This window comes from Amblyomma mixtum, chromosome 2, assembly GCF_055824585.1.
Source record: "Amblyomma mixtum isolate Tamu chromosome 2, ASM5582458v1, whole genome shotgun sequence".
Classification (NCBI taxonomy): Eukaryota; Metazoa; Arthropoda; class Arachnida; order Ixodida; family Ixodidae; genus Amblyomma; species Amblyomma mixtum.
In genome coordinates this window covers 235,961,077-235,985,005 of record NC_143013.1, presented here as the reverse complement: position 1 = coordinate 235,985,005, position 23,929 = coordinate 235,961,077, and the positions used below count along the sequence as shown (strand labels likewise).

Here is a 23,929-nt window from a genome sequence, read left to right as displayed (position 1 = left end):
AACTTAATGTATCGGCAGGATGCCCCGCTTTATGAAAGAGTGCGTTGCTCTCGGCGTCTATTCCGCTTACAGGTACGAAGTCGCAAAATTTGTTCAAGGACGCAGGGTTGTAAAGTGACATTCTTTTCAGAACATAGGTGCTGATAACAAAGCCTGCCGGGACGAACGCTGGAAAGTTTTACGACGTACATCCGTTCTTGCTCCCACAACAGCTTTTCTGCCAGGCAGGAGGAAATGTAAGTGGGGAGGGCAAGATAATACGCTTGACTCAATTCTTTGTCATGTGTAGCGGTAGGCGAAAGGCGTGCCTTGTGAGTACTACTTAATGTTATGAACTCCAGTAAAACGGCGTATATAGATGCAGTACAACTGTGGAAAGTTGAGCTGTAATTCTTTGCTCTCTTTCAAGCTTTGCGACTTTTTTTTTCTGTGAATGGATCCCAGAAAAGGGACGCATACTGAATATGAGGCCGCATCAAAAGCTTTATATACTGCCAACTTCATTTTCATCGGGGCTTTTGCCAATTTACGTCTCAAACACCACAGGGACCCGTGAGAATATTGTCAATATTCTGTCTGTCTGTCCTCCACACTGCAGGGAGGCCCATGAATATAAGCATCAAAATCTCGCTGTGTCAGCCAATGCCGTCCACATTATCATCCAAGCCTGGAAGATATGCTGTACGAATGCAGCGAAGTTCGTGGTTGGTGACGTTGAAAGCATACGCACGCAATGTAACGGTGCATAAAGCCTCCTGAAGGTATGTTCGGCATCGAGATTCTCTGTGGTGGCGATCACACGAGTTGCCGTTTCTGTAGCAATAGTCTCCGGGTGCTGTTTGTAACAAAATGACGGAGCGCACTTAAGACTACTAATGTGCTTTAAGGCAGAAGCATTTATTCTTTAACTTACATTTTTTTCCTCCTTTCTAACAATACGCCTACTATTAGCATAAAGACGTAACGAAGCGCATACACTAGGTTCACCTTTATTCTCCAAATATCAACGCAGTTTTCTCGCCTATGGGTTGCGAGCTCACTTCGCTATCTGGAGGTCCTTGGGTCAAGGACCTGCACTTTCCGAAGAAATTTTATTTTGCATTGCCGTGCATGTCACGAGGTCACGTGAGTTTTGGTGCAATTTTTCCTCGACAAACGCAGGTCTCCGCTGCGGAGGAGCCTTATAATGTTCTCGGCTTAATAAGACAGCTTCACTACCGCGGCTTTGCAGCAAGATCTCATTTGGCTTGATGACTTTTAGCCACGTAACTATCTATAAACAAGCGGTGGTCCTCCACGTTGTGCGTTACGCCTTTTCGACGACCATTTTTGGCTGGATTCCACCGGCACTTCACAGCGGCTATACTACTTGGCTGCTGTCTGCTTTTGTGCTGGTTACCTTAGTGCATTTTGAATATCCTTGGTAAGTGGCCTTATGAAGAGGTGGTTCTAATTTTTGCAAGTTTCTTTTTTGTACGGGCGTACTTCTGCATGCAGTTCAGCCTATTGTTTCCGGTGCTCAGCAAGGAGCACTGCTACACCGGCTCGTCGTTGTACCGCTTTGCAACTGTGATGCTGCGAAGCGCTACACAAGTGCAGTGTTCATGAAGTGCATGCAGTTCACAATGCCGGCGCAGGAATCAATTAAAGATGGTTAATTAAGAAAATAAAGCTTGAAGACGTAAACAATGCGCTACACTAACATCTGTAGATTTTTGTGTGCGATGTGCCGTTTCTATCACACTTTTCGTGCAGCATACAACATTATTCGTCCGCAGCCTTATCCCTCCTTTTTATTTTCTCGCTCTGTGTATTTTTCTGTCGCTCAGACCCGCACTGGCATCTATGCACCAAGTAAGTTAGCGTTCTGCCTCAATAACTTTTCACACACATTCGGAGACACTCGGGATACTGATAAAGTAAGAACTCGAGGTTAAAAAAGCCACAATAATCACTGTCTTCCTCATATCCGTGTCACATCGCGCTGAAATTGATTCAAACAAGGTCAGTACAAGTTCCAACTGGCCACTGTGCGCTGTGCGTGAGCTTTACGGCAGCTCGGTGACTCACATGGTTGATTCACAGGTGGCTGTGCTTGAAACGCATCGCTTAACCGCTGCATCACTGCTCCAGTACTGGTATAAGTACTCCTCGTGATCATTTCTTTTATCGTCGTGAAGTTATCAACCCGACGTGACCACCAGTGGGCCAATCATAGGACACCGCAATTTTAAGATTTGTGCACCCTCAAAACTTGGTAGTTGTTGCACTTCCAAAAATTGCGAAGCACGCACAGAATTTTTGAAGTAGGCTCATCCCAGAAAAGAGATTATGGTGTATTAGTGGGCGAGTTAAGGTGGATTATTGGATCGGAATGTTATAACCGCATATGACAATCTAATGAAAGATACTAGTACATTCCAGACAGTGATGACTCATTCATACAATGTTAGTGCAATGCAATCATTTCTAATCATAGCTTTGGCGGGAAAATCGCAAGAGCACACGACACTCATTGTAGACACCATAGCAGGCAACCTAAATGCAGTAGCAGTTTATTCTTTAACAATGTGGCTAGGAAGGTCCTCAAGTTTTCCTTTCTTATGCCACTCTATCCAGCAAGTTCTGTTTCTTCTGCTGGCTGACACGCATGAGGCGTCTAAGCAGTTCCGAGTGGAGAATGCTCGCCATCCACTGGATCCATCAAGGCTGTGATGTACGCTCTCGGGCCGTTTTCTTGAATCTGTTGAAATGGAAGATTGACCAAACTCTTATGAATTAGGAGTTACTTACGAACGTCAGTATCCCGCAGAGTTCGTTAAGCTGCATTTGAGTAGTTGCTGAAGCTACTATTAGGAAACCAGTCCCGAAACTCCAACTGTAAAACAGCTAGAACTGTGTTGTACTGACTGACTATACCATTCCCACTCAGTAACAACCCGCAAGGGCTAACATTGTTAAGAAATAAAAAAAATGAATAAAAAACAGCAGCTGATTCCTGCAACATAATTTTCGTGGGCTTTAGTGAAACTCGAATTTTTCATAATTCAGACAAAGGTTGCGCCCTTCTGTGGTATTTCTGTATAAGTTGGAGTGGAGGGTTTTTCAAACGAGTTCTGCTCAATTCATATATGAGGCAGATAATGGCATTACTGCCGCATAAAAGAGCGCACAAAAAAGGCTTAGCGGCAAAATCATACATCCAAGAACTACAGGGAAGAGAAGAGAACCAATTACATATGACACATGAAACATGGGAAGTCCGCAACAAAAGCAATGAGTTACATGCGAGAAACAAACGAACCTTAAGAGCTGAGCTCTTCGCTCTGCCCTGCCATTTATTAAACACTGTCTCTAACAAGTGGAATATTTCGTGGCTCTCGCATAATTTCCTGCCTGGTGGAAAACGTTCTGTGAAATGTTTCCTTCGACATGAAGTTCTACAACGCCATTATTAACCTTGCCGCTCGGCCAGGCTGATATGAGCGCCTTTTTTTAAGCAACAATGTGCAAGTCAAGGAAAGTAAAAAGCAGGGAATCATTCCCAAGGCATGGTAAAAATACGGTCGTCAATTGGGTTTCTGTTTCGTGGTATACGTTGAGAAGCTAGAACATGATTCATGCAGTTTTGTTAATAAAACATAGCTTACCATGCGCGCAATCGTTCTGTATTTCATGACCAAGAAAACGACAGAGAATGTTTGCTACATTCGAACCAGTGCGAAAGCACGAATTTTGCTGACCGAAAGACGCGGGTTCGATCCCAGCCGCGGCGGCAGAATTTCGATGGAGGCGAAATTCTAGAGGCGCTTGTACTGTGCGATGTCAGTGAACGTTAAAAAACCCCAGGTGGTAGGAATTTCCGGCGCCCACCACTACAGCCTCCCTCATAGCCTGAGTCGCTTTTGGACGTTAAACCCCCTAAAACCATGAAACCAAGCAGTAAAAAGGCCTCTCTTATATGTCCCCAAAGAACACGCTTCTGCGCCAACTGCAATCATTAAATACCGAGATATTTTTCAGTCTGACCCAAGTGAAAATTGAAGAGAATTTAATCATTCCAGCGTATTAAATACCGAAAACATGCCCACTTGGTTTGGTAGTGTGAAAGAGTAGACACCAAAGAACAAAACGCATTGGGCTTTGAAAGCAAGGTAAATTTTGAAAGTAAGATGGTGCATAAATTGCTTTGCACATGCATAAGTGTAACTAAAGGTACCATAGATTTATTTTTAAACCTAGCGGAACTAAACAAACCTTTGAGTAACTACTAATCCCGTAATCAATCAGCTTGGCTGGTTCCATCATCGCGAACTAATTACGGCAAAAAAAATGACTCAACATACGCTACCAACAATACTAAATTAATACTGGGATGCATGACAAATTGATAATGAACAACAAACCCATTAACAAATTTCTTATGTGCTCATATAAAGGTTGGATACTGCTACCATTACAAACTGTACTGATGTAACATGCCATGTTTGTTTCTTTAGTCCAGTATTTTCTGATTATGCATGTTTTCTTTTTTTCCCTGTGTATTTTACATGTAGGTGCATCGTTCGTCACTGCTGATGGTGGTGGCTGACTAGAGCTTAGTCAACTCTCAACACAGCGACCTTTACTTCAGTCAATGTTTTTCGCTGTATTTTTATGCGAATATAAATTGATTGATTGATTGATTGATTGACTGACTGACTGACTGATTGATTGATTGATTGATTTATTGATTGATTGATTGATTGATTGAACATTATATGAAATAACCGGCCACATAGTGGTGAAGGGATTGAAATATTTCTCAAATACACTGGCCGTGGATGGCAGCAGGATGATATATTAAGAAGGACTTGGGAAAGGCGTATAGCTAGCACCGCACAGAGTTTCGGTTAATAATAGTATTAATATTTGTTAGCACTATGATAAGAATATCATGGAACAAATTAGTTTTAGAGCGTTTTCTTCTGTCGCAGGCCAGTGAGTGTTTGTATGTGCAACATGACGCCACAGTGAACCATAACAGTTACGTCACTCAACTGTCAGCAGTAGTGCCGTGCGCATAATTTAACAAGAAGTGGGGTAAAACAATGTAGCGACTATAAAAGGAAAAACAGTATTTCTGGCTCTTTTATAAGAAGTAATATTTTTTGTAACGTAGCCACCGTACTGAGCGCCCTGTTCTCCAACATCGAGAGGACATAAACTTCGCAGAGAGGCTTCATATACCCATAATGCCTTTGTGTGGACAAGGAACTGCGACCATGGCACGTGCGGTATCTCTCACTTCCTTCCGTAAGTGTCGAGCGGAAGGCGGCTATCTTGTAGACAGACACTTTCTCTGGTTCCGCATAAAGCATCAGTGTGCAAACTTCCCGGCGCATTTTCACGGCTCCGTGGCGTTCACTTGCAGTAAGGGAGACCAGCAGTAACCAGTTCCCGGCAGTAAGAAAAACCAGCTCTAGCGGATCACTCTGAATATACACTCACCGGCGATTACTCGGGAACGTCGTGAATATGAGGTGGTGTTTGGCGTTTCTCCTCGTTGTGGTATGCATGATCTTGGCCCCTACTGAAACAAGTAAGTTTTCTTTCAGAACAACTTCTACTGCCCTTTTGAGAGATAGGTTTGAAACCAAACAGCTGGCTGCTCTCGTTCGTCTCAGTTACTGAAAGTTTCTCACTTAACTACGTGGATAAATCCGCGTGTAAAGCGTTTCATCAAAATGTGTCAAAGTTAGAAGTTTACTAGAAGAGAAGAAACATATAATATTGCAAAATAAATGTGTTGCTTTCGGCGTGTTGTACGCGCGCATTTCACGTTCGCTGGCATTTTCTGAATAGTTTCCCGGATTTTTCTATAAATTCGTAATTCTAGCCTGCATTCAGGACTTTTTAGTGGACAGCCAAAAAAAAAAAAGAATCGATGATGAACAAGTTTGAAAAACGAGACGATTCATTTTCCTATTATAGCCCAGTACAAAGCAAATTCAGAGAATTATGCGCTGCCTTTTCAGCACAGGATCAGAGTCAGTGCTTCGCGAAAGGGAACCTGTAGTATAAAAACCTGCTCATTCAGGTTTGAGGACAGGATTTGCGCCATAGCAGCAAGACTGGTTGCAGGCATCACAAAACGAGTCAACATTAGCAGAAAACCTGCACAACTAAATTCTAATCGGCAGCTTTTATTCATTACAATGGTGATTTTGGCCTTGATTAGCAACTTCTAGCCGGTTCTTCACAGTACTCATATGATTACATACAATTTCAAGAACGCCCTTACGCTTGGTGGCAATGAATTGTAGCGTCCAGCAGAAACAGCGCTGCCATGGAGCGGGCACTGCCAAACCCACCGCAAGCGTTACTCGAAGGCGGGCGTGACACGTGACCTGTTTTCTCCCATCCAGGCTTGAACAGGCAGCAGCTACCAACCCACAAAGCGGCAGCGGCCACCAAACTGATGGGCAGACAGTAGCCATCAGTTCAGCTTTGAAATACACTAGAGGTAGACCGAAGTTCCTTCATTAAGCAGTGGAAGCACAATCGTTGTGAGAAGGAACACATCTAGCAGCTCAGCGAAAGAGCCGGGCTTTCAGCAAAACCTACCAGGCCCTATCTAATGCTTTGATAGTGTGAAATATAATATGGCCGCCAAAATATCATTTCATCTCATATTGAAAGCTGCTATAAAACACTTAGAGAGAGCGAAAACATTGGCGCAACTTCTACTTAACAGAATAAAATTACTTCAGACACCCGCTTTGTAGGATTTGGACACGAAACATTAGACGCAAGAAGGGCTCGGTCCGCTTTGCACCCAATATCCGGGATTTACTCTGATCGCACAAAATACTTTTCTTGCCCCTCATGCCAGCCTGTTATATTAGCTTCCACCCCCACCCCCCTCATACATTTCCTTTCAGCCTCAGACTCTGAACGGCGGAGACGCCCTGTGGATCCCGACTGCGAGAGAGGGCGCATGCTGGAGACAGTGAGATAAATTTTTTCATATTTCAATATTTTAAATCAATACACTTATATATTGAGTAAAGATAAGCTGGCATCCTGCACAAATGTCACTGCAAAATAATCTCCCCTGCAGTCAAACAGCAACACCCAGTCAGTAATCCGAAATAAGTGAGCGCAAGGATACCAAATAACTGACTAAGATATTTTCACGACCAAAGAACATAAGCGCCTGTGATTCAAACTAAAGAATATACGTGAATATCTCCACAGCGTAAATCGATTGAAGGAAAGACACAAGGGTGTGAAATTGCAATAATTTTGCTAAGCAAGGTGTTCCGTTGACACAAAATGATTTCAGGACAGTGCAGATAGTAAAATGCTTTCGCAGCATTTTTTTATTGCGAAAGCAATACTGCTCACAGTTTGAGCCCTTCAGCGTAGCGCGGCGGCGGACACGTATGACCTTTAGCGTGACCTTAGACGTGCCATCATACTAGCTGCGAAAAAACCAGGGCCCCAGCTCGGCTCGTCAGTGTAGAGCGGCGGTAGACACGGCGGGCGGTGAGCCTCTGGCTTCTCCCACTAGAGACGCTGCGGTAGGAGTGACGTCACACCATCTGTGGAAGAAAAGGGCCCCGGCTGCCCCGGCGCGGCTCGTCAGCGTAGAGCGGTGGTAGACACGGCGGGCGGTGAGCCTCTGGCTTCTCCCACTAGAGACGCTGCGGTAGGAGTGACGTCACACCATCTGTGGAAGAAAAGGGCCCCGGCTGCCCCGGCTCGGCTCGTCAGCGTAGAGCGGTGGTAGACACGGCGGGCGGTAAGCCTCTCACTTCTACCGCTAGGAGCCCTGCGATCGGAGTGACGTCATACCAGTTGTATAAACAGAGCTCCAGCTCGTGGTGACGAATCGCGGCTGCGGCCGCTTATCTATTTTTTCAGCCAGCGTCCGCTTCGGTGGACGCGGTAGTTGGTAGGCCCGTGCAATTTCCTTTTCATTCTTCTCACAGTCGCAACAATAACAACCGTCGGCGCAAAGCGGCGGTAGACACAGCGGATGCGGGCTGAAGAAACGAATGAAGTTGCTTTCGCAATTTCCAGGCTTAACCAAGCTGAACCTTTGCCAATTTTTTTTTCAGAATCTTTGCGCTTCTAGCGCAACAAATATCCAGGCTGACAAAGTGCACAATAAAATGTTGCACAAAAAAAGTCATTAGGAATTCCTAATCGAAACCAAGAAATTTTTGTTTTTTGCACAAGCAAGCCGAATAGCAGTGGGCGCAGGAACAATATGCGAGAATAATATTTAAGCCCCTTGGAAAAGCAGTTACCGAAAGAGTTGCAAGTGTCACAAAAAGAAAGAAAACACGGCCTCATATAAACGGAAACTTTATTTCCCGCTTCAAAAAGTGTCTGTCTCCTGTAAGTATGAATGTCCATAATTCTGAAGCGCGCACAGAGAAAAAGAAATGGAGGGGACGTTCCCTTGTGACATGACATGATAGCGTAATAGATTAATTCCCATATATGAGAAGGACGTCCTATACATTGCATTCAAAGTTCCATAGGAGTCCTCATACTCCTCCTGGCGCAGTAGTGAAGCGGTCAAGCGATACGCCACTGCCCTGCGATGGCAGCTGCTCCCAGCGGTGAGCCTTGTGCAGCTCAGGTTGCTCTTCTGATTTGATTAATGAATAAATTAACTGCCACCAGCCAGGGCAGTTTTCTCACTATCCGGTGGACAGGTTGTAATGACGTCGCAAGGTCATGAGACCTAGGTGACTCACATGATTCCTGGTTGCTCTCTGGGCAGCAGCTCCCAGAGTCATGCTGGTAACTTTTTGTTCACAACGTCAACGCCAAAACCGGATTTTCTGGAGAACGCGGCCTTTAAACCTGTCGCTTTAAAACAGTGGTGCACACAGGATGGCACTGACGCTTACACTGGCGTTAGCGAAGGACTAAGAGTAGAAATAAGCAAAAGTACTGGAAAATATTTAAGCGCCTGCACAACCAACACAGTCATTCATAAAGTGCGCAAATAAATTCCAAAAAACACGGGTGACAAGTAGGGAGACACTATCTGGCCAATGCTATTCACCGCCTGTTTACAGAGGGCATTTAAATGCCTGGATGGGGAACATTTGGGATACAAGTTAATGATGATATCTTAGTAATCAGCGATTCGCTGATAAAATTTTCTTGCTATGTCACTCAATAGATGAGCTGCAAAGCATGATGAATGAGTTACACAGGCAGAGCAGAATCGTGGTTCTAAATACTAATACGCAGAAAACGAAAGTTATGTTCAACAGGCTGGGAAAAGGAAATGCAGTTTATAGTTGTTACCAAGGCTGCGGAATGGTACGAGAATACGTCTAATTTGAGCAGGTAGTGACCGCAGATTCATATCGTGAAAGCGAAATGTCTAGAATAAGAACGGGGTCGAGTGAATTTCGCAGGTTCTCTTAGATCATGAATGGCTGTTTATCAATATCCCTCAAGAGAAAAGTGTATAACAGCTTTATCTTACCGCTACTCCGGAGGCTAACGGAAAGTGCTGAACTTAAACTGAGGGCAACGCAGCTACCAATAGAAAGGAAAATAATAGTGTAACTTTAAGAGAGATAAAGGGGGCAGAGTGGGAGAGGGAAAAAAAGCGGGTTAATGACATCCTAGCGGAAATCAAGAGGAAGGAAGGGGCTTGGGCAGCGCAGTAATGCAAAGAGAAGGCAAGCGATGGTCGTTAAGGGCAATGGTTTGTATTTCAAGAGAATGCAAGTGTAGCATGGCGCGGTAGGAAGCTAGGATGGCGATTGAGGGGGATAGGGAGGGAACAGCTAGCACAGGACATGGTTAATTGGGGATAACGGGGGAGGCCTTTGCCCTGCTTTGCGTGCAGTGAGATTGAGATTGAAAGTGAACTTTATTCCGCCGAGGCGGAAAGGGACTCGAACAATGATTATGATGATGATGATGACATGTGGAAGACGCATGTTGCAGCAAAGGTTACAATATTTATACGTGAGTTGACGCTATTTTCACTGCTTCTACTGCTTCTAGAAGCCGAAATGCCCGAACTTAATGTTGAGTTTATGCAACCTAATTATAATGCTTGCCGGACTCTTAGAGATATACCCGAAAACGCGCGGAACCCGTGGTAATGCATTGTCTCTTTTGCTTATATTTGGAAACGGCCGCTGAAACTAGGGTCAGCAGTATAATAAGATGATGCCCATGCTTTTGAACGCTGAAACCGTTGCCCAGAGGCGTTTGGCTCCGCTGTTAACAGGTTTCCTTTTGTTGATTTGTGTTTCGCGAAATTTTCACGTTCGAAGAAACGGAATGTGTTGCTTCTTTTAAAATATATAAACAACTTAGTGCGGTTGGCGCAGGCTAGCAACTAGTTAACGCGAAGAAAAAAATACAGACGCCACGAAAATTACGGTTGGGAATGGTATCTCTCTGAAAACACAAAAACGTTGAAAACTAATACTAGCCCTAAAAACTGCGTTATAGAAATCAAAGAAGAAGACGCTTATATTCATATATCCAATATCTATCCTGCGAAATCAGCGCTTCTAATGAAAGAGATATTTCCAGCCTTTTGCTGCGGCCTGTGCAGTGCGTGCAGAGAGACAACAGGGTGAAATCTCAAAGCTGCACATAATCTACAATAAATCGAAAGAAAATAGCAGCACCGATAGCTTCGGCTGATGCAGGCACAGTTATGAGAGATATGTGGAAATAATGTGCGTTTAATATTCCAAAGAGGAAAAAGTATGAATACATTGACATAGGCTAAAAAATAAGGCTTCTTAATTGTTTTCATTAAAATAGTTCTCTGCAAAATTGTTACATCCCAAATATCATAAAAAAAAACAAAGGGGATGCACATTGCTTCAGGGCTTTATTTATGTAAGAATAAAAAGAAAACTATTTCTCTCCCGTACAACCCGATGACAGACCACGAATCAATTGATCTGCCCTCAGTGTTGTCGTATTTACTCTTATGATGAGGGCACTTGTAAAGGGAAAGCGTTAAGACTCCCTGTATAAAATCCGGTGTCGTCGGCATCCTCGCTTTGAGAGGGAAAGCAGGTGGTCTACCTGCCACCTAGGTCACGTGACCTTGTGACGCCATGAAAATCTACCCACCGTCTAGGCACCTAAGTGGCCACCATGGCATGTGGCAGCTAATTTATTAAGGCAAAACCCTTTAATGGCTCATACTGTCGTCCGTTAACATAGCGTGCCACACGCGTTTAACTCGGGAACTAAAAAAGATAGAAGAAAATCAATGGTCACTTCAAACAGGAGGGAAAAATGAACCTAGAAGTTTAGTTTGATGACAAAGTCGTCGAGGGCTATGTACTCTCGACCACTTAACGCGACCTCTTGCCAAGCTCTTCCCGGCGAATAAAATATTTTACAATACTGGATTAATTAGTTAACTAGCTATAGACAAAAATGTCTAAATTGCGTTGAAATAGCGCGGACGTCTATATAGCCACGGGAACGGTGTGACGTCACTACAAACGGAAGTCGTCACGGCATTGTGAAAATTGTTATAGAATGGTCAGAAATACTTCGTATTTGTGTCAAATTAGATGGAAAAATGTGTAATTAAGCGTAATCAACACTTAACATCCCTGAAAGATGTATAATTGAGGTATCGATATAGCCACGGGAAAGGTGTGACGTCACATCCACCGGAAGTCATCACGGTAGAGTGTCCTCGGCTTTCACCTCTTAACACTTTAGTTGCCAAAGTGCCCTGGCAATCCTGGTGATTGCCCCTGTCGTTGCTCGGGATGAGCAACTTCAGTCTCACAAGTCCAAGCAGGTAGCTGCACTTGGAACAGCTGCTCCGAGGCAGCGGACACTCGTTTAACTACAGCACCGCTGCACCAGGATTGCTATGAGGACTCCCTGCGATCTATCAATGTGAAGTTGAGAATGAACAGTGCTTTATGAACATGTAGGCAGAACCTAGCGTCACAAAAGGAGTACTTGCACGGGAGCAATCTCTGATGGTATCGCTTTGTACTCTTAAGGTTACGTGGAGCGTTAGGTGATGCCTGTCTGCGAAGTAATACGCAAAGAGGACCCAAGGCTGCTAAAGGGGCCTATTAACGATATCGCGTCGTACCCTTAAAGAGGAGCTTATGTTTCCCCTCCAGTTTTTTTTTTTAATTTGCCAATATTTCCGTGGTGCGATTATTGCGGGGTAGAGTATTCCCAGCAAAGTAAGGGGTAAAAACGGGACATAAAATATCTTCCCGAATAAATACTTCATCCGGTACGACCCGCTTAGGAAATAAAACAAAACACTCTTCAGCACGGCTTGCGTCTTCGGGAGCGTATTCCACATCTTTTGTTTTAAACCAGACCACATGACTCTCTTAGCAGCCCATGAAGCTGTGTAAAGAGAGCACAACTAACCGTGACTCTATCAAAATCAACAGTATACTGCGCCAAGACCAACGCGACAAGTTGCTGTTGCTACAAACCTTCTTTTCACAGATCGAACAAATAAAACCACTGCTACCAGCCATGGTTTCTATTCGTTCCCCGAATCTTCGCGCAACATTTGTATTGCCGTTCGTCACGGAATGAGATATAGTACTCCTCACATTAGGCAGAAGGCGCTTTATAATACAAAGTAGTTGTTTACCCAGCCACAAAATGGCGCCTGCTAGCATTCATTATCATTAGCAGCGGACTCCGTGCGAAAAGAAAGGAAAAAATTGCACTTTTGGCAGCCAAAGTGGATCTTGGGCTTATAACGGAAGAGCCTTCATTACACTAGTAAATACGGAGTTTTCAGTCGCACGGTAGCCACGAGGCAACGAGTTGCAAATCTACCAAAGGGGAAACTTTCAGGACAATGTGCTCACGCTTCTGGAAATGAAATATGCATTTGAAATCTGAGCAACAAATACTTAGCTCTGCAGAGACAACAAAAAGAGAAAGAATGTGAAGCACATGCTACTAACAGCTACCTGACTAGATTTAAATTGTCTTCAATGTCTGGCAATATGAAATTCATAATTTGCGTCGCATGTATGTCATGCTTTGGTGAGTTCTAAACATCCCATCGGATGTTAATACAGCTTCCCTTGTTACAGAGGCGGCCTGGTCGAAGAGCCAAGTGTACGTACGTGTGCAGAGGGTCACCTAGGCGGATAGGCTACGAGCCAGACGGCATGCCCTGCGATGTGAGTGAAGGCGTGCTTTCCACGATGCGCCGACACTACGTAGACCTCCACGCTTCCATTTGATGTTCACAGCCTTGGATTTTTTTTTCAGTAACAATGACCTGAATCATCACTTTCAGCTCGTTTGTACACTGGTCAACTGAATTTCTTTAGTGGTTGTGTGATGTTGCATACGAAGCTAATGGGAAAGAAAAAGAAAAGGGCAGCGCAACAAAGCTTTCATTCAGTAAACAAGCTGACTGAATTAGGCACCACAATTATTTGCGCTGACTTGACATAGTGTCGCTTGCAAAAAATCCAAAGATACTCGCCATCAGCAATGCAGAGCGCAAAGGAAGGACTGCGCTTTTGTCGACGAGCTCTGGAAAAAAATAATAAAAATTCTACCCAGACAGATTCGAGTGTATTCATTTCAACCTCATCCAATGGGAGAATTTATGCAATTATTCCCTGAATGCCAGTTTTTTAGTTTCGTCTCATAGTTTAACTTAACAAGCCATGACATCATTGCTTTTCATGGTTTCGTCTCCTGTATAATTAAGGCAGAAACTTAGTACAGATAATAATCCTGAAATTGGGGTAAGCGATTTTGTCGGTTTTCCGTTTTTTCTTTCGCTGTTTAACTGTATAAGTGTTTTCTGATATTTACAATGCGGATCAATATTTTACTGGTTCATATTGCAGTGAAACTGCTTGTGACATTCACACTGTGCTCAAATCTTTTCAGCGCCGCGGCAGGAGACGCCCGCCGGGTGTCTGCATGCATGGAAACTGCGTTCGGCCGGAGAACACTACGGTGTCCTTCCTCGATTTGGCGAGTGTAACCGAAAGATCAGTGCAGCCGGGTACAGAATAGAGTGTCTGACCGCAGCTACAGTTGGAGGTCCTAACCACTTTTTATGTCCAACGAAATGAGTAGAAAATCGAAAGTTCCCCAGTTCTCCTTTTCAGGGTTACGTTTGCCACTGTTCGAATTTCGTTTGTATTCAATATATCCTGAAAACTCTAAAATTAAAGATAGTATTCAACCTTTCGCCTCTTGAGCGGCTGTGAATGTCATGCGTCAAGTAACTGAAGCGCCCCAGAAGTTCAGGAACCTCTCGGAAAGCGACGAGGTCGTCTTTGGGAACTCAATTCTGGTGCCGAGTGAGAAAGCTTAAGGGCCTGCTGATGCCGTTCGGAACTGCGAGAGTGTAGCGTTTAACAGAATGCCCGATAATGGAGTGCTGTATTGCGAAGTAAAGGTCACCTATCATTTCTAATCCGTCTCTCCCATTGTCTGCAACACTCACAACAGGGAGCAGCAAGGCATGTGGTGTGCGATTTGAATATCGCCATTCCGTATCAACTAAGTATAACTGATCGCGAGGTATTTTTTTCGGAAGGACAGAAATAATAAGTCCCAGGTATAATTGAAAAATTTTAGCCTTTCTGTAATGTGCTGCGTGACTTCGCGCAGTAAGATGGTTGCCACCGCCTTGCACTCCCGTCAGTGAGCGAACCCCAGTTCCGGGGGCAGTGCTCATCACCAACTTTTTCTCGGTCCTTGGTGGTGCATACTTTTTTTTTCTGAGGCTCTTCCGGGAGGACAAGATACAGGGTTATTTTATGCTCATTAATGTAATTTACTGATATTTGAGCCGAACATAGCAGAAGCGTTCACTACTACGCTTATAGTTTGTTCCTTTCGCGTCCTTCAGCACATATTTACGGTGATTTCTCCGGCAAAGTTATTGTAGCCAGTCTCAATGACGGCCCAACTCAAACGACACGAGTATAATCATAATCATGCATATAACCGTGTTCTTTCTGCCGATAAAAAACCGCAGAGCTATTAAGAGTAGCTAGGAAGTCATTTCATACAGTACTTCAGCCTTTTCACAGCGGCACACAACACACACAGCAGCACAGAAGAAACGCTTACTGGAAAGCATTCCAGAGCCTAACTGTGCGCAGTTAGCGTCACAACGCAAGTTATTTACAGTGAAACCGAAAGCCCTCCTCCACCTATTTCAAATTTCCCATTTATTGAAAGCGATATGCAAACCTCACATTGTTGCTCTGGAAACGCCTCACTAAGGTTCTGTTCACTCTGCGGTTTGTTTTTCTTAACCTCTAGGACAGCGAGTAACTGGCCTTTAGAGTGAATTTCTTTGTGAAGTTCTTTTTCCTGTCTGGTAAGAAACTAGTGCATGTCTTTAAATAGTACTGCTCTCAAGCTCGCGGTGCATCCGGTCCCCTAACGATAATTCTTTAATTAGGCTTTATTGTAGCGCCTGAAGATCTGGAAGCGCAAACCTAAGCGCAAGCAGATCAAGTAGTGGAAACAAAGAACCAATGTCGCAGAGCTCAAGTGCGTGCACCAGCCGGAATCTGGGACAGCGCAACTAACATTGTTGTCCTCGGGGCCTGTGCATGGCGTCTTTTTCATTGCAATTGCCTCTGCGGAAAGAGGTGACGAGGCTGTTGCAGTAAAGTTCCAGGCGGATCACATGAACGACTTCGTGACCATGGCGGCGATGGTCCGAAGAAAGCGCCACTGGTTCGACGGTGTAGGTGACAGGGGACATACGCGCTAAGAAACCTTGATGCTGAGGTAGTGACCGAAAATATGTATGTGGACGGAAAAGGCAGTCAGGGAGAGGCTTGCCTTGGTCCCTCTGTATTTTTAGAGGTCTTCATTATCTGCTTGAGAATGAGCGAGCCAGCTTCCTGCGCTGCTTAGCATGGCGGGGAATGTTAGAATTGAAGGTGCATTCAGGTGCATTCCGTGCATCGAGGGTGGTGGGGCAAGATTGTATTCAGGAGACAGGAAGGTTGACGGCCTTATGATAGAAAGAACGGGGGAAAAAGGATTGTTGCTTGAGAAGCAGAAAGGGAAGGACGGGATCCCAATTAAAGCTTTAGGAGGTAACATTGTTCCGTTTGGTCAAGTCCATCTTTATTAAAGTTGAAAGTCAGTGATGTGTCCTGCTTGTCTTCTTACTTGCGTGTCTCAATGTGTCTGTTTCTGCGGTAAGCGGTAAGCACACCGCAAGTTTTCTGCTGTGTCGCTGTGAAACAGTCCAAAAGTTATCGCTGAACTGTCTTCATCTCTGCACATATTCAAAAAACTGCTGACAAGTTGATTGTTTGAAGCTCGATAGCTGTCTCAGATCTTCTATTTTATAGTTACACTTACCGTGTTTACATATAAGTTCTGTTTTGCACATGACGTAGCGTTTTCTTGCTGTTCTTGGATTACTCAACTGTATGCTTTATTTCTTTGTGTTTGATTATACACCTGCATTATGAATATATTATACTGTATAACTTTTTCATACATAAATGACTCCTGGTATGTATAACTGCAAGCTTTTTTATTGATATCATTCGCAGCAATAATCCGCGACCCATGTATTTTAACTGCTGCTTTTTAATTTTTAATGTATTTTTTTTTGCATGTTCGCACTAACAGGATGTTCCGGTGAAGACATTTACTATGGGACCTCCTTCTGCATTGTCTCTTATGTAACAACTTTCGATGTGCAAATAAACATTTGATTTTATTTGAGATGTTCAACGGAATCGCACCAACTAGCCCTGAAAGATGCCATTCTTGAGAAACGGCCTTGGCGAGCACTCACCGAGCAGCTGCGAACCACTTCACACCAGAGAACACGCCCGGGGAAGCAGAAAGGCTTATATATGCGGCGTTGTGATGCAGGACATAGTGCTGAAGGATGAAGAATGCGACATCAAGAACATACGCCGCAGGTACAGCTTAAATCTCGGCGCATGCAGAGAGTTAGTCAAGGGTGACAATTATCTGTCGATTACCGGCGCCGTGTACGGACGCCCATCTTACAGGTCGATGACCTCGTGATCTGAGGGGCGAGGAGGGCGCTTCAATGCCTCTAAAGGGTTGGTCAAGGCGCGAGAAGTCGGACTTGCGTTAATGATAGCCAGTGCCTAAGCAGATACAGAAGTACCCTAGCGGTGGGGGGCTGCCACGCGCCGTATCGCAGTGTTTAACAAATAGAGCACGGTCAGATGACTTTCATACCTTCACGCTCAGTTCAACTCGGCTTCTGTTCACGAAAGGACGACCTCGCAGGTTCACTGTGAAATCAAAAAATCATTTTGCGAACTTTTGTTGATATATAGTTATTTGGTATGATTTATGGGTTTACGGGGGTTTAACGTCCCAAAGTGACTCGGGCTATGAGGGATGCCGTTGTGAAAGACTTCGGATATTCGTTCACCTGGGATTCTTTAACGTGCGCTGGCATCGCACTGTACGCGGGCCTCTAGAATTTCGCCGCTATCAAAATTAGGCCGCCGCGGCAGGGATCGAACCCGCGTCTTTCGGGTATGCAGCCGAGCGCCATAAGCGCTCAACCAGAGCGACGGCCCATATTTATTTGCAGCGAAACTGCAGTTTTTACCCCGGGAAGACCAGGTGACGACAGCTCCACAACCGCATCCTGCTTAAATCAAAGATCGGTGTAGGTCTATACATGAGAAACTCCTGAGAGCGATGAAAGAACTACTGGCTTTCTCCTGACATTGAGGAAAAAAATGAAATAGGGAAATAGCTTCAAGGAACCATCAGCTAAGAAAAACAGCATTAGCTTGCAATAAATTTTGCGGGAGCAAACACTCAGAATAATGCGCAATAAGCCCCGTAAATCAGTCCAATTCCTCCCTATCTTCAGCCAAGATGTAGCATGAGCAGGCAACTAAGAGATAAAACTAAATCTTGTCTCTCATAGCCTGAGTTGCTTCGGACGTTAAACCCCATAAATCATCAAATAAAACGACGATAAAAAAGGGCCCTCTATTTCTGACCCAGTCATGATGCAAATATGGCCTTTCGCCGCCGTTTAAGCTCCCTCCTTTCTATGAGGCAGTGTGCTGCGCTATGTTTCATTGGTGTCTTTCTTTTGGCTTGCTTTTTTTCCTGCGTTCCCGTAGCGCAGTATTTCGTTTATAAATACCGGCTCTAGACAATACAAGCAAGGACAAAGCCGTAATATACTTCAAAATAGGTCCTTCAGCCAGTGACGTCGAACGATTGTCACGACAACCCTGCAACCGCTAGCGTGGCACCGCAGGGAACTGGCAGCTGCAAGTACACAGAACACGGATTAACCCGATTATCTGCAACGTGATGCCATTCAGTCGGCACCATTGGCTTAAGGGCCCCATTTTAGGAGCAAGCACTCCGTCTACAAATGTACCGGTCTTTAGATCACATTCTTCCACTATTCACGATTTCACGATCGCTGTCTATTTATTCCTGTATTTCAAACAAATTATGCCATCGTCTTCCTGTTACCGCGTTTCGGCATTTCCTTCGGCTTTTAACGCGTCGGTTTATCTTTGAGCGCTTTCCACTCCTTCCCCTCGCAAACGACACGATGCGGTTTGATACAAGCGTCACATACAAGCCTCCAAACATACGCTCCCTAGTGGTTTTCGCGTTATCCCTGCGTCGGAGATTCGAGAACTCGGGTCTGCCTTCATTTCGCAGGGGTGCTTTCCTCCTTTCTTTTTGACCTTCGCGTATTCTATCATCGCACAATTTTATTGCAAATCGCAAACCGAACGCTTAGGAGGTTATTTCAAAGTGCATGAGTGCTACAATTAAAAGGGTATCAAGGACAGATAGGATGGCCAGGTGATGTATACTCGATATTCTGCTGAGCAACAAAACGCCAGTGGGATAGTGAAGATAAGGCGACAAGAGTTCGAAAAGTATAGCCTCGTTTTTATTATTCACGAGACCCGGGAAAAAAGCATTATTGTATTTTTTCATATCCTGTTATCGCGCTCAGTAAGTATGAAGAGGTCAGCTTAAATAAGACACTGTGTAACTGTACGATACTGTATAGTTCCGACTATCGTATCTTGGCCAAATCTGTTCAGTATAATCAGACAGCCGATGGGTTAGAATGAGAAGCCTTTGCAAAATTAACAGACTACTCAGACTTGTAATGAATTAATACGAAGTTGGTACCATGGGCTCATGCGCAATCTTCATCCGCATAGCCGAATGCCACACTATATCCCCACCGCATCCGGCGCTTCATTTTTTCATATTTTCGCAGTTCTACCGAGGCTTTGCATGCAGCATTCCTGGGCAATGCTTTTGTATTTACCGCATACTTCGCAAACGTTTGCACCTTCAATTTCATTGTTGTTGTTGTTTCGCTTTGTTGTTGTCGAAACGACATGCCATTTGGATGGATTCATGTACGTGAACAAATTCACTGGTTATCATACAATCATCATCATCAGCCTGACTACGCCCACTGAAGGACAAAAAAGCCTCTTCAATAGCTTTTAATTAACCCTTGCCTGTTCCAGCTGCGACCATCCTATCCCCTCAAACTTCTTTATCTCATGAGGCAAGCCTTCGTCAGCAGGGTGCCATCAATGCCATTTACGCTTGAGCTTTGCGTTTCCTACGCGTTCCTCCAATTCGGCTGCTCGCACCACCGGCACACCGCGTCTCTTTCACATCCGCTTCGCCCGCTCGTGCGAGCCCCGGCGTCCATTCTCTTGCACTCTGCATGGGCTTCTTGTCGTCCCTGCTATTACAAAGAGTCTAGCTCCTGTCACCTCATCTTAGCCTCTCCACTTCGGCCGCCCGCACCGCTGGGTCATAACGCCCTTACGGTTCTTCAGCACGAGCTTCTCGCTCTTGCGGCAGTTCCATAAGGTCGTGCTCATCCCGCTGACTCTGTCGCCTTAGTCGTCTCAAAACGGCATGCGGAGCACGCTCGGGCTCTGCCAAGTCTGCGCTACTGAAAGGACCGGGAGCATTCACTCGAGCACGAGCCGCGAGGCGCCGAGCTGGCGGACAACGTTGGTGGCGTGATCAACGAAGAGCTCAGGTTCTCTTCTCTCCGCTCCTCCTCCTCACTTTCGTCCAGCGCAAGTCCGGTGTGAACGCTAATTTAGTTCAGCCCCGCGATGGGGTTCAAGAGAGCGGAACTAAACATTGCTTCATACAGACGCCTCCCCACTATGCCTTTGACGGAAGGTGTCCGTAGGTAGCCGGCATTTACAGCGCTTTTGAACCGTACTGTGCATCAGACTTAGTTGCTCCATTAACGCAATCTGTAGCACAAACAACCTTTCTTGCTTCTCAAAAAGTGCATTGCTTAGGTAAAAATTGAACAATGCATACTTCCTACCATTCACATTCCATCATTTTCCTTATTTTTCAGTGGTAGGCACCTCTAGGAACAACAAACCCTTGTTGGCACCGTCAATGGTTCATGCTCTATACGGGTTCATTCACATGCCTGTTTCGCAGTTGGCAATAAAAAATTTTTGTACGTGCCGACGTTTGCGGAGTTTAAATAAAGGGTGCAGCTTTGGAGCACGTGTTTACCACTGGATTAGGTGCTACATAGTTCACCACGACGTAGACTTTAGCCTACTACTAAAATAATTATCATGTAATAACCGGAGAAAAAAGTTTTGCACCAGCCCAATGGGTAATTGTAATCAATATATATTTATATATTTTCAGCCCGCTTGGTCAGGTGGGCTGCAAAGCGTCGGAAAATACGTCTTGGAGAAATCCGCGCCTTAGTACTTTTTGCTTCTCCAAGGCTAGTTTCACTGCTTTTTTCCGCTTGGAGAAGATCAAACTCGTCACCCTTTACCGGTGTTCTAGTGAACAAGTCTGCGCGTTCAAAATTTTGGCGACGTTAAGAGCAAACTGTCGTAATTTTCAATGTTGCGTTTTTCGGCGCTCTCCCAGTCAGGCCAGTAGGCGCTCATAATGCATCTCACCGAAAGCGAAAGCTTGGAAAAAAAAGGAAATTTGGTGACCTGTTCAAAAGCCTATATTTGGGATGCATTTATTCGAAGCGGATAGCGGTGTTACATATTTATCGAAACACCTTATCGAAAACACCTTCACGGCGTGTCGCTGATGCCGAACTCAGTGCGCAAAACTTGAATAAGCTCGAAAGGATTCGCCAGGCCACACTTTCCCGAGAAGTCAGTCAGGTGCACGTCGAAGTATAGCCAAGAGAATCGCGTCCTAGTGCTGCTTTGCTTCACATAGCGCACCTGCGAACAATGGCGACGTAGTTCAATGACGGAACCACAGGACAAAAAGATACGCTATGTTGGCACGGGTTAAAGGTTTAACAATAAAAGTGCTCCACCTGTGAAGCTCCATGAGCAGGTGATTCTAAGCATAAAGAAAGAAGAAAATTAACCTGTTTCGCAACACCTAAGTATCGTGGGTAAGAGCTGTGGACGTTCGGTAGTTTGAAACTGCCATATAAAGTGTGAGCAATAATAAGCCACCCCATTCATCGTTCACGCGTAGAGATTCACCAAAGATGCTACTTCCAGAAAGATGAGCTTAATGAGCGCTGCTCACTAATTTGAAAGAATGTTCTCTAAGCTTGCGCCGAGGATATTTTAAGATAGCAGCAACATTAACAGTTAGGGGTCCTGAAGAAAGCACCAAGTTTTGTTCTCAGTACAGTTTAAGAGATGCGCTTTTTGAGCTGTGCCGATACTTTTTCGGCCAAGAAAGGCGCATTTATCCAGGTGAAATTTACAGTTGGAAATGTGGTTTTTTTTTCCCCATCCAACTGAAACTGGTGAGTACGGTTATGACAAGGAGAAAATTACGGACTCAGCGGTCACCGTCACGAAACTGATGGCGACGTGTCCTGGACGAAGCCGTCTTCATTTCGAAACAAAATATTTTAAAGCTGTCAATATTTTCTTCTGCAAACGGTCCGTTCATCCGATACCTGCGCTTCATTTCTTGTACTTCACTGAAACATATAAGGCTCCCTCTCTGTGAGAGTACCCGCTTCACCATTAGAGCACGTTATGTAGCACAAAAGGACATGTAGCAGGCAGCACACAAAATACAGGCAACGCGGCTTAGAATGATATCTACCGATGCGGAAGGCTATCTGTAACATCTCCGGTCACACAAATGCACCATTTATGATAGAACCATTCCCAGTACTCTCTTAACACTGCTTTCCAACGAGCAAATCAGTCTAAAAGGAGACTATGTACTTAAAAAATTCAGGGGGCACTTTGACTGTCTAAAGTGGGTAGAGGCGGAAGCGTTTTCCGCACCACCTTCGCTGTTTCTGTGGCATCGGTGGCGTCACATATAATTGACTACTAGTTACTAAGTGATGACAAATCACTAAATAATGGTTAATTAATGATTAATGCCTGAATACTAATTAACTGCTAATTAATTACGCTTAAGCTTCGCCTTTAGGAGTGGAACGCGACAGCGCGTTGTAGCGCTTCCAGGGAGTCCACGGAACACCACCCGTTCAGCGCGGTGCCTTGCCCTTTGAACGCAACGCTTTTTGAGGAGGAAATGGCGCAGTAATCCTCTGTCATCTCGGTGGACACCTGAACCGCACCGTAGAGGAAGGGAGGAAGTGGGAGTGAAAGATGATAGATAAAGAGGAGCCGTAATGAAGAAAATGAAAATTGTATTTGAGGAAAGGAAATTACGCAGTAACTGTCTCACAAAATTCAGGGGGGGGGGCACTTTTTTGACCTAAAGTGTGGTCACTGATGCCCCTAAGAGTGGAACACGACAGCGTCTTGCAACGCTGCCAAGGAGTGCATAGAACGCCATCGCCCATTCGGTTCTACGCCTCGCTCGTCAGTAAATTGGTTTTTGAGGAAAGGCAATGTATCTGTCTCTCATTTGTCGGTGGACACCTAAACCTCGCGGGAAGGGAATGGAGGAGGATGAGAGTGAGTGAAGACACCGTTATTCATTAGACGCGCCTTTGTTCATTCCAAACCATCGAGCTGGCATGGCGGAGTGGATAGCATGCTCGTCTCTCACGCCTAAGACCGGGGTTCGATTCCTGAGCTCGACCAATTTCTTAACCGGTTTTATTTATTGATATGGCCTGACTAGTAAAGCTAATTAGGCTAATTGGGTAAATAAGCAATTAACTAAGCTCAGTCCCACTTAATTGGAGCCTCACTATACGATCCCTTCAAGAGGTTGCATGGTTACTAGCCAAAGTACAATTGGCCCCGTTTGAAATTCGCGCACTGTGACGTCACGGCCGTTCCCACCAATTGAAAAGCGTGACATTTTCTGTCGACAACTGCTGCTTACAACGATGAGACATTAAAGGCTTCCGCCTTAAAATGACCAAAAAGTTAACAGTGAGCAGCCCTTAGCAGTGCAAAAAGTCCTCGATAGGCCTTCCTAAAACAAACAACATTTTGCGTAAATACCACGATCCTTTAACTCGCAACGACCATTTTAAGAAAATATTTGCCTATGCACCAGAGCTACGCACTGAAGGAGCAGAAACCTGACAGATATCCCACTGCAGGACAGCACTGAAGAAAGAAGCAGAAAGATATCCTCAAAGCAGGCCATCGAGCCAAGAGGGCCGACAGATTCTCATCACCTAGTGGTTAAGACATATTGCTTGCAAGCGTGAAATCGCAGGACGTGGCAGATAAGGGAAAAAATTAGCAGCAGCTTATCTCAGCTATGCCAGGATATACATAGCGAGAGGTACAACATATCCCTGGTTGCGTCTTGTTGTTTGTCTTACCGTCATGATCCGACGACTCGAGTTTCTCCCGTCTCCTACGCCGCGCAGTGTCGGCCTCGTTCTCCTTGGCCGCCATGACAGTGTTTTTTCTACTGCCGCATCACCATCATTTATACATCGCGACCCACCTCCTCGCTTTTCCGCGCATGCGCAGTA

General features: G+C 44.9%; 2 protein-coding genes across 2 annotated transcripts in view; one reads left to right on the top strand and one right to left on the bottom strand.

Annotated features, from left to right (window-relative positions):
• The first annotated feature begins 5,406 nt into the window (after window positions 1-5,406).
• On the top strand, window positions 5,407-14,043 carry LOC149363004 (uncharacterized). The gene is made up of 4 exons (XM_089568412.1): window positions 5,407-5,581; window positions 6,924-6,991; window positions 13,098-13,187; window positions 13,915-14,043. Exons 1-4 carry the CDS (start codon window positions 5,518-5,520, stop codon window positions 14,041-14,043), a joined length of 351 nt encoding a protein of 116 aa, XP_089424538.1. The 5' UTR covers window positions 5,407-5,517.
• Window positions 14,044-21,104: 7,061 nt separating this feature from the next.
• The window catches only part of LOC149363003 (uncharacterized), a 31,765-nt gene continuing 28,940 nt past the window's right edge, over window positions 21,105-23,929 (bottom strand). Inside the window, exon 8 of the mRNA XM_089568411.1 lies at window positions 21,105-21,260. Coding sequence (XP_089424537.1) covers window positions 21,105-21,260 — 156 coding nt within the window. The remainder of the gene's footprint in view (window positions 21,261-23,929) is intronic.